This window comes from Polyodon spathula, chromosome 2 (assembly GCF_017654505.1).
Source record: "Polyodon spathula isolate WHYD16114869_AA chromosome 2, ASM1765450v1, whole genome shotgun sequence".
In the NCBI taxonomy this organism is placed as follows: Eukaryota; Metazoa; Chordata; class Actinopteri; order Acipenseriformes; family Polyodontidae; genus Polyodon; species Polyodon spathula.
The window spans coordinates 35309044-35325503 of NC_054535.1; the positions used below are offsets into that span (position 1 = coordinate 35309044).

General features: G+C 40.3%; 2 protein-coding genes across 7 annotated transcripts in view; one reads left to right on the forward strand and one right to left on the reverse strand.

Moving 5' to 3' along the window:
* Nucleotides 1–2492, forward strand: part of LOC121295686 (rap1 GTPase-GDP dissociation stimulator 1) — a 74538-nt gene extending 72046 nt beyond the window's left edge. For all 3 annotated transcript variants that reach the window (XM_041220653.1, XM_041220661.1, XM_041220671.1), the window contains 2 exons: nt 264–392; nt 1769–2492. In XM_041220653.1, coding sequence (XP_041076587.1) covers nt 264–392; nt 1769–1896 — 257 coding nt within the window. In that variant the 3' untranslated portion in view covers nt 1897–2492. The remainder of the gene's footprint in view (nt 1–263; nt 393–1768) is intronic.
* The window catches only part of LOC121295701 (tetraspanin-5-like), an 85844-nt gene that overhangs the window by 26836 nt on the left and 42548 nt on the right, over nt 1–16460 (reverse strand). For 2 of the 4 annotated variants that reach the window (XR_005946963.1, XM_041220696.1), the window contains exons 5-9: nt 12539–12664; nt 11660–11707; nt 10402–10518; nt 9066–9127; nt 4473–4517 (exon numbers count right to left, since the gene is read on the reverse strand). Coding sequence is in view for 3 of the 4 variants with exons in the window: in XM_041220696.1 (XP_041076630.1) it covers nt 4505–4517; nt 9066–9127; nt 10402–10518; nt 11660–11707; nt 12539–12664 (366 nt within the window). In the remaining variant the exon portion in view is untranslated. Of the gene's footprint in view, nt 1–1994; nt 4256–4472; nt 4518–9065; nt 9128–10401; nt 10519–11659; nt 11708–12538; nt 12665–16460 lie in introns of those variants that run through there. The other 2 variants (XM_041220704.1, XM_041220683.1) reach the window with 2 other exon arrangements.

The following is a 16460-nucleotide window of genomic DNA, read 5'->3' on the forward strand; positions in this document are numbered from 1 at the left end:
TATATGAAGTTTGATAAAACTGTCACAAGAATTCCCAGTTTTAGTTCAGGGGGGAAAAAAGCTGTACTTGTTTCAGCATCCACATTTGATTCCTTGATTTACTTAACAGCTTGTGGCTTAATCATGAAACTGATGTTTGGTTAAAAGCTGTAGGAAGCTGTGATGTATTATGAGGTAGTTAATATCAACCAAGATCATTGTTAAATTGTTGGTTTGTTCAAAAACATCCCTGAACACTAATCTGAATGTGTTTTCTGGCACAGGGATGGCAGAGAAGGACCTGGAAAGTGCTACACTAGTGCAGGTACTACACACGCTGTTATCAGATGAGAGGAGTGCCCCTGAGATCAAATACAATTCCATGATACTCATCTGTACTGTCATGGGATCAGGTGAGTCTTTGTGAATCATCTGACATTTCATAAAAAACGACCTGCTGTATTTCTTTAATTTCATTGATTTAAGTATTTTACTATAAATACTTAATCAATTATATTTTGTCTTTGAAAATGCTATGATTTATTCTAAACAACAGATTACAAAATGTTTATGTGTTTTATCTATTAAACATGTTCAGCCTTAGTGTTTTTTTTTAATAGTTCTTTATTCCTTTTTCATTATTTACCAGAGGCTAAGACTCTCCACAAAATCAGTTTACAGAAGGGAAAGAAAATACTGCTGAACACCTTCTAGTGGTTATTTTTTTCATATCACCTCACTTCAGACATTCAGATATTTGGAGTTATTTCAGAAGCAGACCCAGTGGTTGAAAATGGAAGTTAATTAGTAAGTCTAGCCAATAATGATCTAAGCAGAAACAATAGAGAATTATGCAAAACACACAAAATCACTTTTTTTCAAATAAACAGGAAATTGAACATATATCCATAAATATATTATACTACATGCGCAAGTGGATACATTTTATTTAACAAATATCACTACAGCACATGTCAACTGTTGGATAGAAAAAAAGATTTTTTAACTGCATGCATTAATACTGTTGGTATTAAACCTGCATGTAGATGGATGGGTCAATGTATTGTGGATTACTTCAGAAAATATAAAATGACAGGTTGTGCTTTCACAGATTGATCGTACCATCACATGAAACTGTACCTTCTAGCTACACACTTGGCATCATACATAGCCTTCAGTGTCTATTACATGACAGCTCCAGAGAGAGCACCCTGTAACAAGAAATCTGATTATAGATCGCTGTTTTTCAAATGTGCACCATCTTATCACACCTGCTATTTATGGGTATCAGTGTTGACAACTTACTTGTGCCTGCTGAACGCTTGACTGTTTCCCTAATCGGCTAGAAAAAAGGTAACAAACAAGATCTGCATGAAAAGTGGATTAGCAACTAGAATCTCAGATATGATGAGACACTGTCAAGACTTTTACATAGTGATTTATAAGAAAACCACTGAACAATTAAACTGTTGTTCAGGATTCTCCACGGGCCAAATTTATCAAGGGCTTTATTCCTCCAGTAAATGCAATTTGGACCATTTTTTATCAAAACCACTGTAAATATTATATATACTAGTAAGCTACGCGGGAGGTTTGTTTAAAGCTAAATTGTTCATTTAGAACACTTGAAGGGTTTGTTTTTTCAATCCAGCGCAGTAAGAAACTTTAGACCTGTGCTAATATAACGTGCAGGAGAAGAGGGGGTTATTTGTTTGTACAAACCAAACTTGGATGCAGGGGTGTGAATTAAACTGTTTAGTGAGTGTTTCTAATGTTTTTCCCCCCACAGAACCTCTGCATAAGGAAGTACAAGGCTTGATGTTTCTGGATGTTGTATCAAAGCTCAGAAGCCATGAGAACAAAACTGTGGCCCAGCAGGCGTCCTTAACAGAGCAGAGGTTAACAGTACAAAGCTAAAGGACTCTAACCCCCTTCCTCGTCACTTTGTCTGTGGAGTGTCATGTCACACGGTCTCCCGTTTTGTCCATCGCCCGCTGTTCCTGCTAACACTCTCCCTTTATATAACTTGTGCATGCATAAACAGGTCTGCGCAGTTAACTCAAACAAAAACAAAAAATATACTGTAGGTAACATTCATAAATTTTAAAATGTAACTTTTTAGACCATTGCTGTGATATGAATCTGCCAAAACAACAACAAAAAAAAAAACAATCCCATCCCATCAAGTGTCCAACTCTTCCTTTGTTGCTTGAATGCCACATAGTAAGATGTGCATGTTGTAGTCCAGTTGATGATGTAACAGTGTTTAGCCACATTGCTCGCAGGCTGTCCACGTCTAATCCACATAGGGATGTAGTGCCTATAACCTAGAGAACAGGCAGAGGAGGCAGGGAGTATGATTATGATTGTGCACTTTAAGAGCTCCAATAGAGCCCTCATCTGGAAAAGTACCGCATTGCACCTCTGCCCCCTTTCACTGGCCTTGCTCTTTTTGAAATGTCAAAAAACTAATCACAGTTCCTAAAATTATACAATAAAGTAGTCAAACAATTTTTTTTTTTTGTGTAAGTTTTTGTCTTCTGTTCTGGTTCTACTATGTTTGCAGATGTAAGAATCTTGTCAGGTGAGTACTATACCAGGCCTGTGAGGACTCAGTATTCAGATCCACTCATACACACATCTGACTATCACCGAATGCTTGTCATTGCACACGGGTTATTGAATCTACGTGAAATCAACATGCGGTCAAAACACAAGTTACAGTTGTTATAAACACTGAATCGGATCATGATCAGAAATAAAAAGTACATTCCATTAACACACCACTTTTGTTTTAATAAAACATGTTTTGTTAGCCATCAAAACCTGCATATATAAGAGGATTTACATAAGGGAACACATTATACGGCATAACAAGAAAAAAAAATAAAAATACAGTTTGCTTAACATAATGGGATGGTAACAGCATAAAACTCCAGTTCTCTCACATAGGTCATAACATTTTTAGATTGTGAATACTGATCTCAAATGCTTTTAAATTATACTGAAATGTTAGTAACAAAGTGGATTACCATTTGCAAAGTTCAAAAACCAAACAATTCTATTAGGCAACCTATTCTCAATTACAGTAAAAGGTAACTTTGCCTTCCTCAATACACATCATCTCTTAGAGGGACCTTTTGGTTATAGCATCATTTACAATGTATTCCCTGTTTCGGAAGCATATTTAAAGCTAATGTATCATTCTGGTTCCCAGAAGATGCTCAAATGGTTCAATTTTAACCTAAAGAATAGACAGTTTAGTTACCCTTTTGAGAATATGTAGGTATACTTAATGTTGATGGGTTTTGCTTTTAGGGCTTCGGTTTACTTTTCTTCATTTGTTTTTGGGTGCTTGTCAACCTAGTATTCCTGAAAGGTGAATGACAGCAGTCGAGCATGGTGCTGCCAGGCTTCAGGTGAGATTTTCCTCACAGGCCTTACAGAGCACTGCTTTATTTGTTTCAAGGCGTTTGTCACCTGTCATTGACCTTCACATTTGCAAATGTTAAGATAAAATTAGGACCCCACAGGAAAGAAATTGTTGTAATTTATTTTGCCAATAAATGAAAAACGTGCTGCTCAGTTGCTGGGCCGGGCATCTAATTTATGGAGAACCTAAACTGCAAAGCCAGGCCAGACTACAAAATGCCAGGAGGTGGGACAAAGGGAGGCAGACAAAAAAGAGAATGCTGATGCTCTTCAGCCCCAAGCATGCAAAGGTTTGCAATGCAGCAGCTAAAGAGAGGAGTACTGCAGGTGCCCTGGGTTACAAATAGCTGTACTAAGCTGTCTTGCTGGTGAAGTAATGGTGCTGAAACTAAATCAAATACAAGGTTCAATCTACATGTGACTTGTCACATAAGATTATATTTTACTTCTTGAAAGCATAAAGATTCAGTATACTTCATGACATCGGTGGGAACTCATTTACAAGGTAAAAGGCAAGGTAAGTAAACCGGTACTTGATAAATATAAATGCTTTGATATCCTTAAAGGCGACACGTGTAAGGGACTAGTCTTTTTTTTGGTCATTGAATACACAAGGAAAAAAAGGCAAGGTTTTTTAGACATGCAGTGCATGTACAGACTTTACATTGGTTACAGAATGTGTTATACACTGATATAAAGTCATCAAAAACTGGCATCATGTAACTTCTACAAAAGTATATATACATATAGTAAAACAATAGTGCAGACTTTCCTTTTTACAGTTTTCAATTTGTGGAACTTGACATTTCTATGGCCTGGAAAGCTTTGTCATGCTTGAAGAGACCTTCAAATGTAAACAATAAATAAATAAAATAAACAGAATTCTTAAATAAAATAGTCAAAAAACTCTTAGAAAAGCTCTTTTAAGTTGCATTATAGAATTTTAATGAAACAGCTATGTGCTAACAATTAACATTAATATACAAACTAGCCGAAGCTCTCTTTACAAGGCCACCAAAAGTGGGCTTGTGTTCTTTGGTTAAGAAAAAGTGAAGGTTTACCTTGTTTTCAAGGTTCATGGTGGGATTCTACGTCAGGTGAACAAGCTGCAAAAGAAAACAAGGTTGGATTTATTTCATGCTGAAAATCTAAAAAGGAATATAGTTAGCAACTGCCATTTTGGCTATCAGTCTTCCTCAAACATGGCACAGGAGTTAGAGGGAGCATGATGAGAAGTATGGAGTAATGGGTTTTATCCCAGAGGCTGTTCTGTGATACATGCAGGATTTAGAAACACTTCCCATTATGCTGAGGCAAACATTTCATTTCGTGACAATTCTAAATAGGAATTCCCATTTCAGTGTTTTCATAACTGCACCATATAGATAAATTCCTTATTCAAAGTCCACTAATCAGAAGATGTGCTTCCTCAGTAGTCCTTTGCGCTTTTTTTCTAATAATAATTTTACCTGCACAGTTATTCAAGTTAAAATACAGAAAATGAGTAATTCAATGTGATAAAACCATTGTTTTTGTTTTTAGATTAAATCCATTCTTTGATTTTAAAAAGCACAGCTTACTAAAAAGCATTCTTTTTTCATAATGGTAGGGATAGTTAAAACTGGTAAGCAGGAACATGAGAATTATTATCATTGAAAGTAGAAGTACACATAAAATGCAAAAAACTCAGCGGGGACAATAAAACAAAAACAGGATTTGACAAGATCTATGCCAATTTCTGCTGCTTTTTAAAAATAAAAACATATTTGCTTCTTAGTAGATTTATACTTATGTTTTTTATGTTTTTCAACTATTGTACATTCTTTTTTCTAAAAAAAATAAAGTCATGTTCTACATTAAAGCTAAGCCTACTGTTTACAAAAGTCCTACAGTATGCTCTATAATTAATTACTTACCTTTAGGTCTAGAATATTTGAAAGATTACTTGTCTTTTGGACTACTACCACAATTCCTAAACCATATGGGCCAAATTCAGTAAACATGCGAGTCATACTTTCTTTATTGTGGAATTCTTTTCTGGAGGGGACAAGTTGGCTAGCTTATAGGCAGTCTTTTTAGAAAGAGCTTTCCCCATGACAGATGAAAAACTGTTCAGACTGCCTCCAACTGAGTTGTGTCCACATAATATGCTAAAGCCCGCACTGGACACAACGTACAGAGCTGTTGCTCTTTGTTAGAGTGGAAAGGAGGCAGATGAAAAGCCTGAAGCGCCACCATCTGGTTAATGTGGAATGCCGAGATGGTTTTCAACAAAAAAGCAGACTTGGTGCGAAGCATAATTTTCACTTTGACTTCTGTAAAAATTAAGCAGGCTTTTGCAATTGAAAATGCATTGCATCTCACCCAAGCAACTTAGCAGACGTGATTGCAAGCAAAAAAGCTTGGAGGAGACCGCCTGGGGATCAGGTGCAGCAGTTCTTTTGTAGACTCCACTGCAGGACCAAAAGTATGTCCCAGAGTAATGGGAGCTCGCCAAGCGGACTCCTCCACTACATAGACCGGCACCAAACTGGCAACCAAGGTACCAGCAGTGTGGTCCAGTGGTTAAAGTCAAGGGCATGTAACCAGAAGGTCACTGGTTCAAATCCCACCTCTGCCACTGACTGACTCACTGTGTGACCACGAGCAAGTCACTTAATGTTCTCCATCCTGCGGATGAGATGTTAAATCAATGTGCTATTGTAAGTGACTCTGCATATAATGTAGTTCACAGCCTAGTAGGTAGGCTACCAAGATATTGTTGTAATTACCCAACCACGTGGCGAACGCACCGGCTGAGTAAGCCCTCTTAAGGATTGTCTCCTACACTGTTTATTTGGGCAGGTAGCGTCTTTACTCAAGAGCACTAGCTTTGGAGCTTGCACCAGTGCTGCAATAGCAGCATCTACTGGAGGAAAATTACACAAGCCAAGCTTTTCTGCTTCATGCAAGCTGTACAGCATCCCCATTGAATGTGAAACAGCAGGCGCTGTAACAGGGTGACTCCAGGATGGACCTCAAAAAGAAAGTCTGGGTGTATTGGAGGAGACACCCGAGAGGGAGCAGGATCTTCCTCGAAAATATATTGTTTCCGCTTGTCATTTACAGACCATGGGACCTGCAAGACATCGGTGGACCTCTTAAATCAGCGGCAAAAGCTCTGCTGGTAATTACACCTGCGCAACTGGCACTCTTGATTGGCCATGTCATGTGAGGTAGCTAAAGACTTCTTGCTACCATTCGGCCTGTACTACTCTCTGTTGTCCTGAAGGCACAGAAGGAGCAGGTAAAGCAGTGCACTCGTGCAGTAGCTCCGCTAATATATTTCCCTGTTTATGCAATTGCTCCAATCTACGAAACCGGTGGATCTTTCTCCTCCTCCTCAGAGCAGCAACGAGACACTGCGGGAAGGACTGCAAGCAGTCTGCCCCGAAGCAGAGCTGAGCCCAGTGACTGCAAGTGAATCAGCAAAGGTAACCTCATTCGCTGTACAAAGTACTGGCGGGAACAGGAGCAGGTCTGGGACCTACAGTTACCATGAAAGTAAATTTAGGAATGCTCACCTATATAACGGTCTTGGCAACTTGAAAACTGGGAAATCCTACTGCTAGAGCCCTAATAGTCTTCACACTAATTCTGCAAGCAGAGCTTAATGTGGCAACCAGACACTGAGGGAAAAACTGCAAGCAGCTTGACCTGAACGTGTGTCTCGGTCTTTAGTATTTCAGTGGAAAAAACCAGAAAATACACACAAAGATTTTTTTTTTCTCTCACAATACAGTAGTAAAACAGTTATCATTATTTTAGTATAATTTTTCTAAGAAAAAAAACTTATTTTTAAGCTTCACCGAATCTAGCAGCTTAAGAGAGAACAGTAGTCGACTTAAGGTGTTTGTTCACAGGGCAGAGGCGGCGAAGTCACCGGCTTCGTGCAGGCACAAGGCCGCTAAGGGACTAACGAAAAACACGGCTGAATGCACAACGTGAATTAGTAATTACTAAAAGCATGTAATAAAATTGCAATTAGTGTGAACTCAGACCGAACCATATAGAAGTGATACTTATCTGTGTGTGGATCTCTCTCTCAGGTCAATGAAAGGAAATATGATGACGATGTGTCAGCAGTCCTTTTATGCCCTTTGTGTGCACCTTTGATATCAATAAAGGTTTTCATGGTCTTTAAGGATAAATACCCATTAGGTAATGGTTACATTTCATATTTGATAAGGAATTGCCACTGTGTGGTATAACAGTTTTGTTCTATCCATGGTGAAGGTCTGGTAATCTGGTGCTTGGAAACGACAGCTGTCAAATGACTGCGTTTCAAATGCTTGAGGAATATAAACCAACCAATAAGTCTTCAGTTTCTATTTACCAAAGCTTCAAATGTCTTTTGAATTGACATTTTACACGTATCTGTGGCTCTGGGTATCTACAATATTGTGTTATCCTAATTTAGTTTTATATCTTTATTTATCTGGATATAGCTTGGTTTGAGCTTGTCTGGGCAATCCTAACTGCCAGGCACTAAACAGACTTCCTTATTCCATTAAAACCATGCATAAACGGGTCCTTTCAACTCTGCTGGGCCAAAGTACTAGCCACGCCTATCAAAATGTAGCTTAGATGGGGTTATAGTAAAAAAATGATGATGACTCAACACTGGTGCGGCACATAATTATTGCATTAATCATAAAGTGGTAATGGAATGTAAAGAATCAATTAAAATCATATTTGAAGTAACTCACTCTTTAACAAATAGGGGTCTGCCAGAGTTATCAAAGTCTCCTAAAACTTGCACTTATAAACACTTTGATAAATCTTGTCTGTTGCTACATCCAGTGACCAATGCTTCTCATGTCAAACAGATGCCTACTCAGAGCTACATAAACACGCCACATTTCTTTTATTTATGTGCAAATGTTAAAAGAAATCAGGAAAACAGCAGCTCTTGACATTTTGGTCTCCACACCCCCCAGAAAAACAAAAGCATTCATGAATATGCATCCTTGTATATGAAACTTTGCAGCCATTGTCAGTCTGTAATAAAGTGAGTTATCCTAACTGAACAGGACAGGAAAGAGCAGGTTTGTTGTGGGCTGGTGAGTGTAATGAGGCACTGAAATTGATTTATATTTACAGTGTATAGACTTATAAAGGCTAATGTTTCTGATTTGTTGTCCTTTGTAGAAAACCTTTGGAATGGGTGCATTACAGTTTGCATGAAAGGGAGATAATCCTATTTAACAAGACTCAATTAATGCACCATTATCATTAACATTGCCATTTTGTGTTTTGTTAATTTTACTTATTCGATTTCTAAACTTGTAACAGTATCGAAACATTTTCTAAACATTTCCTTTATACCAAATACACTACTCAACCGTGTTTAATGATTTTCTGTGTGTTCCAATTTGCTTAAACTTATTTTAATATAAATTAAGTATGTGTTCCTTGCAAAGGCATAATCACAAATACTTTTTGAATGACTTCCACTAGATGGCAGACTTTTAAAAACTCCAAGAACAGTTTTGAAAATACTTCAGTGAAAATAACTGGCATTCTATATCCATTTTTGTACTGTATAAATATACATGCAGTGGCTAGTGTTGTTTTTTTTTTTTGCGTTTTTGCAAATTGTATCGTTATCTCACCAGCTGGCCCGTACAGCCTCAATGTCGCTCACTAGATTCTGTGCCAAGCAGATCCCAAAAATCTGAAAGTTAATAACAAAAAATAGATTATTATACAACACTATACGTGTAGGACTTTGATATTTACTCATGACACTTGTACTCCAAGTCACTCAAGGGGACCAGACAAAAGCAGACAGGCAAACCCCAAAGTTTTGTTCAGTTCCATGAGGCCTAGGATGTAATGCTTTTTAGGTGGACAGGATGTAGAAACCAGTGTCCAGTTGCATCAAACACCCCCACCCCCACCCCACACACATACACACACACACACACACATTTGAGTTAACACACTAGAGAAGGGGAAAAGTATCCTTCAGTCTTACACCTAAACTAATAAATGTGTTTTATGCAACACCGGCTCCAAGCCCTGTGCCCACCTTCTCAACACAAAGCTCTTTGAATCTAGGCCCTTGTGATAATCCAGAGGCATAACAGAAATTGGTTGTTTAAATGTTGTTGAACCCCCCCTTCTATTTGCAGCTATGCTAGCAACATACATATTCCCCATTAAGGCAATAACACATTACAGTTGTTCAGATCATGAAAATGTGAGGCAAAACATGTCCGTAACTGCTTGTGAACATACTGAATTGTGTCTCTGTTGTCACACACTTCAACAGATGGTTGGGAAATGTTTTGCGAAGTTACACACGACAGCATGTGCAGTGTACAGCTTTACGATATCACTTGCTATGACAGCGTTAACACAATAATATTCCACGTGAAATGCTTTTAGAATGCAAAGCTGAGAAGAATGTACCCATGGTGGTTTGTAACTGGTACAGCTTTTAGTTTTAAACTTAAAAACATGTAAATCCACTGTACAATATAGTAGAAAACCAAAAACGAGATTGGTATTCTAGTGACCATTCCTACAGAAACTTAGAAAAATAGCCCCTGCAAAAAAAAAAAAAAAAAAAACTTGGACACCTGCCTTCCTGTTTATTGGAACTGAAGAAAAAGAATGGCCACATCCATCACGGTTTATTTCAGGACCTCGGAATCCACTTACTTAATAAATCATTAAAAAAAGGAACAAAAAAGATAGATCTTTTGTCAATATAAGCAAACTGGGTAAATATTTTCTAATTACTGCATTATCGTTTCTACTCGACAACATGACTACCTCATCAAACACAATAACACTTGCACACATCAGGGCTTCTGATTTGACATAGTGAATAATTTGTTTTGCGGCTTAGGAAATGTGGTCCAGCATATATTAAAATTGAGTTTGTTGTGCATGTTGTTATAAATATATGTAGCATGCTCGAAATGAGCAAACCCCTCTTACCTGCAATAATGCAACTCCAATAAAGATCCCTGCTACTACTGTTAAATTGTCTTTCAGCCACTTCTCAAACTGTGGTACACAGCCCTTGATGTAGATAAAGTTTTGTTGTTCAGATTCCTTCACACACACAGTAATGTAAAGGGGAAAAAATGAAGAATATATTTTAGTTAAAACCATTTTACTAGATGTAGTAAACCTGTAGTAACTCACTTTTTATTTAGTATTTTTTTAACAATTCCATAGAAGCTTTTGATATGCAGACTCATTTATTATTTCTCTTGTCATACATTTGGTCCAATTTTATATTGTGCTGTGATGATAATGCAAAATCAAAGTAATTTAGTATGAAAAAAAAATCATGTTATCACAATTTCTGTAAATACTGTACACCTGTTTATTTCCTTTTTACACCTGAATGAGATTTATTTTCATGTTGCAGATCCATTAAACTGATATATTTACCTTCACTATCTCATATTTCCACACAGCTTAAGGAGAAGTGAAAAGCTGCAGCCCCTTAGTTTCATTATCAAACACTAGTTTTCTCTATCATTTAACATGGTGGTCGATAGCAGTTGAAAGTCCATATTAGACGATTCACTTACCACTCTGCACCATACCAAACTGCACATAATGTAAATTTTAACGAGGAAACATCTTAGTGTAACAGCAACAGAGATTCAAATTGCAAAAACAACCCCCATACATCAAGCCAGTCTGCGCTTGACCTCACCAAAGCCTTTATGTAAGCAAACCCATTTTCATTTATGTCAGAATGTATCTTTAATGGAGGTTATTTGTTAATTACTGATTGATTCCTGTTGATATTTCCACTATCACTGCACTATCACTACTCTGCCACTTATGGTTATTTGGTGTAGCTGTCAAACACAGACATTTAAAAACAATGTAGGATGTAGCTGTGGAGTTTATGACTTTCATAAACTTGTTTTATGTAAATACATGAGCTATTTCATTTGAAGTAGTTTCTGGAAGCAAATCTGACCTAACAGCAAAAGTGTGTGATACCTTACTGCCATTGTATTTATTACAATACTTTTGAAAATGACCTGTACCCATTAAGTAAACTATTAACAGTTCAATTTAGTTGATAATTTCAATTAATTGCTTTCTACATATTATAGACAATCTGCTAAGAACTGTGCACAAAACTGCTGCCTACTGCTTTAGAACAATCCATCAGTGCCTGGTGCTAAGGCTTAGCTATTAACAGAGCGGCTCCATACACAGGACTTACCAGTTTTGCTCTTACGTCATAGCCACACTGGGTGTTTATTACATCCTCCTACAGAAGGAGAAATAATTTAGTATTGAAACGTACATTCATTCAAAATGGCATCAAATTTATAATAAAAATAGTCTGAGATGTGTATTGTTTTGTACAAATTCAATTTAATTCAAATTATGGTTGTTACATATGATTGAACTTAACTTCTTAAAATGTTGCTGCTTTTATTTTATATTATGTAAACCAAAAACTTGGTACTTTAACACACACTGTACTGTTCTAAAGGTACAGGTTTTATGGTTTTGGTGCTACTGGTCAAAATTTCATAACAATCACCATGTACTGTTTCATCCTAATAAAATTATTCTGTTTGCATCCTGACCAAATGTGCCGGAAAACAGATAAAGTAATACAGAACTCAGACAATAGGACAGGATAGGTAATGAATTCAGGACTTTAGACTTGGTCAGTGGTTTACTTGGTTCATAATAAATATGTATTGAGGTAAATAGAAAAGATTTGCAAAATGTCTCTTTATTGACTACTTCCAACAAGAATGTGGACAGTATTTGGAAACATGGAGACTGATTGCATCTAAATTCTGTGTGCTGCCTTGAGTAAGACAAATTTACAATGTTTGCGAATTGCTTGTGTTTTGTGGCTTCTCTGCTACAGTGCCTTGTATGTGTTGTTTGTATGAAAACAAATTTGAGTTGTAGAACCCGCATTTAAATAATCTTTTATACAGAGCTTTTTTTATTATTGTTTTTAATCGTTTTACAATTTTAATGATCTGCTTATCCACTGAAAGGCAACTACAAAATAGTTTTTTTTAGCAGTGAAAAGAACGTTTTAGCATACTAATATAGCACTGAAAGACCATCTTACTGCAGGGTCGTTGGTGCAGCAGGAGAAAGGCACGCCGCATCGTTCTCGGCTGGCATTGGTATCTGTGCAGTTGAAGTAAATGTTCAGATTCCAGTCGTTGGCTCCAAATGCACCACAGCACTCCCACTGTACAACCAAGAGAATGAAATAAAAGAACTGACAAATGCAACCAAGCTGGCAGGGTATGTGTACTGCTTGCTCCTTTGTTCTGAAATGTGAGTCAATCATGTTTTACTACTGCACTAGCACCACAAGATATACAGTAGATTGCATTCTAAGGTTCATTTGGGACACAGATCCACAGAAAATGGCACGTTCAATTCTTCACTTTATACTCTTAGGCTCTCTGGGGGGGCTGGTCTCTCTAAATATATTTATATCGCCTTATGGGATTTCATTGAACTATTGATAATTGAAAACTACTCTTACATTGAGGAAACAACAATAGCCAATGTAAAAAATGTGCAGTATTATGTACACAGGGTTGAGAAAAGATTTTGAACCAATACAAAATGTAGCAAATTATTATACATACAGGTAGCCAGATTATATACAAAATAGCAAGTAAGCTATATTGTGAGATAAAAAGACAAGTAAGTTAGTAACCTACATCATAATACCAAATTAAAGCTACAGAATCATGTGAAAATGAAGTCACAACCTTCCTCATCCGTAATGTATGTAAATGTAAAAAGGGGAGTGTGACATACAGACAGACCAACGGACAGGTTCTTCCAAGTATCCCCAGATTCTGATACTCTCAATAACATGCAAAAAAATGTCCTATACTAACCATGTTTCGTCATATAATCAGCACTCTAAATGTAAAACTCCAGTGTGACATGTTTGTTATGTACAAACATATGCTTCACTAGCAGGGGAAAAAATACAACAGGACATTAATAGTTTTACAGCTTTGTGGATAGGGTCTGTTTCAGGGCAGGAGCACCTTGCATGAAGAGTGGGATTTGTGTGTCAATAATGTAGCGGCGGCAAACGATATACCTCCCATGAACTGTTACGGATTGGGGAAGGGGTTGGAGCTTTATACTGTACCCGTAATGTGACCTGTATTGTGTGCTGCTGTATGTGAATGAGTGAGTGAGTGTGAATCGCCTTCTATCCTTGAGGAGCCTGCCTGTCTATCAGTTTGTGTGTGTGTGTGTGTGTGAATATGAGTGGATTCAGATGGGCCAATGGGTGATGAGTGGGCGGAGTCAGCGTCCATAAAAGGAGCGCTGTGCACCAATTGTGGAGAGTTGGGAGTAGTCAATGAGAGAAAGAGAGATTAGAGAGAGAAAGCCCACTGAGAAGAGCCCGAAATCCTTGTGAACACCAGAACCCTGCACATAGCCGGCCGCTACACTGGTGTCAGAAGTAAGCTGTATACAATGAATAAGGAGACACACAGCAGGACTCGGGGGTGTCAGGATATCCAGAGGCTGAAGCATCAGTTGGGAGCTATCGTGGCTGAAGGCAATGCCAATCGTGAAGGCGCTCTGGAGAGCAGAGAAAGAGGGACCTCCACACAGTGTATCAGAGTACCGTGTTTCCAGCCAGCCAGAGTCAGAATCCCCCTCACCCTCCATCGCACAGTCGGCCGCTGCTGTCAGAGAAGCAGCAGGCCGCGAGACTGAAACCCCACTCAAAGCCCGCCCCTGACTACCAAACAAGGATCCACCTGGACCTCCTCCAGCGACCACCAACCAGGGCAGAGTGGACACTGCAAAGCAGGGCACAGGAAGGTGAGACGCTGTCACCCGCAACAAGCCAACAGCTTGCCTCACCCTAAGTACCAACATCAAAGCTGCCCTGGTTCAACTGCACCTCTTCCCTGGACGCCTTCCTCGCCCATTTTGAGTTGTTCACTGCCAAATATGACTGGACAGACCTCAGGACAGCTACCTACATGTCAAAAGCCCTGGAGGGGTTAGCCTCTAAAGTGCTGTTGGACCTGAGCTGGGAGGAGAGGCTCGACTGCATGGCACCGACTACAGTTTTGAAGCTGCGATTTGGAGATTGTGGCTCGTACCTCGGCTTACAGGACCAGCTACAACACTGGAGGAAAGGACCAGGAGAGAAGCTGGGAACCCTAGCCACAGACATCGCACACCTGGTGAGACAGGTGTACCTTGATGAGACCGACAGCTTCAGCCAGCGGATTGCCTTGGATAACTTCCCCTGCAGCCTGCAACCACCACCACGGCACCATCAGGTCTGCCTCGCTGGTCCACGAACACTGGAGAAGCGGTGAACCAGGCCATAGCAATTGAGGCCATGATGACAAGTCTCTACCACATCACATGACCACCAGGCCTGTTCGCTCGACCAGCCTTGCCTCTGAAGGAGTACCAGGCTGCGAATATGGACAAGATCCCCTGCCAAGAGTGACAGCTGTCATCCCCAGTAGAGAGCAAGGAAGCAAGAGAGAGTGTGCTGACGATGCAGCCAGCCTGGCCACCTTATGGATGATTGCCGCCTGGAGCCCCGAGACATACCTGCCCCAGGACCGGAGGGAAACGGGGTGGGGTCCATGTAGGAGGGGAACTACAGCCTTAGCGACTCAGCCCTAATGCTGACGCTGTCCAGTCTCCCAACACCGCTGTGGTTGGACGCACAGGAGACAGAACATTCCTGCACACCTCGGTCCACGTAGTTCCCTGCACTGCCCTGATAACACCATCTGACCGGACGTGTTGTAGCAGACGGGGACGTACAACCCCAATGAAGTTGAAGATGGCCACTGGGGAGCTGGCACCCATGGAAGGGATGGCTGCAAGTTGAGTATGGAGGAGTAGCAAAGCACCATGAAGTTTGACTGGCTGCAGTACAAGACCCCTGCATTCTCAGGCTAGATCTACAGTGTGTGGGACCCTGCTGGACTTAGGCCATGGGAACATCACCACCCCTGACTGCGTCAACACTGGGCTGGTGCTGAGGCCCCCCAGAACTCGATTGTGCCCAACGGCCCCTCTCCTGTGCCTGACTGCCGCTGCCTTGTCCACCACTGGCCACCACATTGTCCCTGCCCTGTACTCACTGAGCCCCTCAGCCACCCCCAGCACCAGCGACTTATCTGCTGCCCTGTTGCCCCATCAATCCAGCATGGGACCTGGTTGGCAGTAGAAGTTGTCTGGCACAATAGTTGCGAGGGGCTTTGCCCGGAGCAGCGTGCCCAGCTGTGGACACTGCTGGTCATGTTTCAGGACAACTTCGATGCCTGACCTGAGGAGACCAGCCACACTCACCTGGTGCAATTCACCTTTGATACCTGTGACGCCCATCCTATCAGACAGCAGCCATGTCGACTGCCCCTCACCCAGCAAGGAGCAGCGTACAGAATCCTGAAAGAGATACAAGACATCGAGCCCTCTGCTCGTACCTAAGAACAACTGAGTGTGGCCCTTTTGTGTAGACTACCACCGACTCAATGACACCACAAACAAGGCTTCTCACCCCCTGCTGTGCATAGATGAGTCACTGGGCTCAGCCTGGTTCAGCTCCCTGGATCTCTGCAGCGGCTACTGCAGATCAAGCTATCCCCTGGAGCCCGCCCCAAAACAGCTTTCTCCACAGCGAGAGGACTAGCAGTTCAAAGTCCTCCCCTTCGGACTGCAATGCACCCACCACCTTCAAGAGACTGATGGAGTGGGTATTGATGGGTATCTCCCCCAACACTGCTTGGTCTACTTGGCTGACGATGACTGACCAATGACAGCTGCATGACTTCTTATGACTCGCCTCTTACTACCACCGCTTCATCCCATAGTTAGTCAACATCACCCCACAGTTCACCAGCATCGAGGCTCCCCTTCACTAGTTGCTCCACAAACACCAGCCATTCATGTGGACAAATCCCTGTGAGAATGCCTTCAGCTCACTGAAGGATGCTTTGACCCAAGCCCCCATCCTGATGCCACCT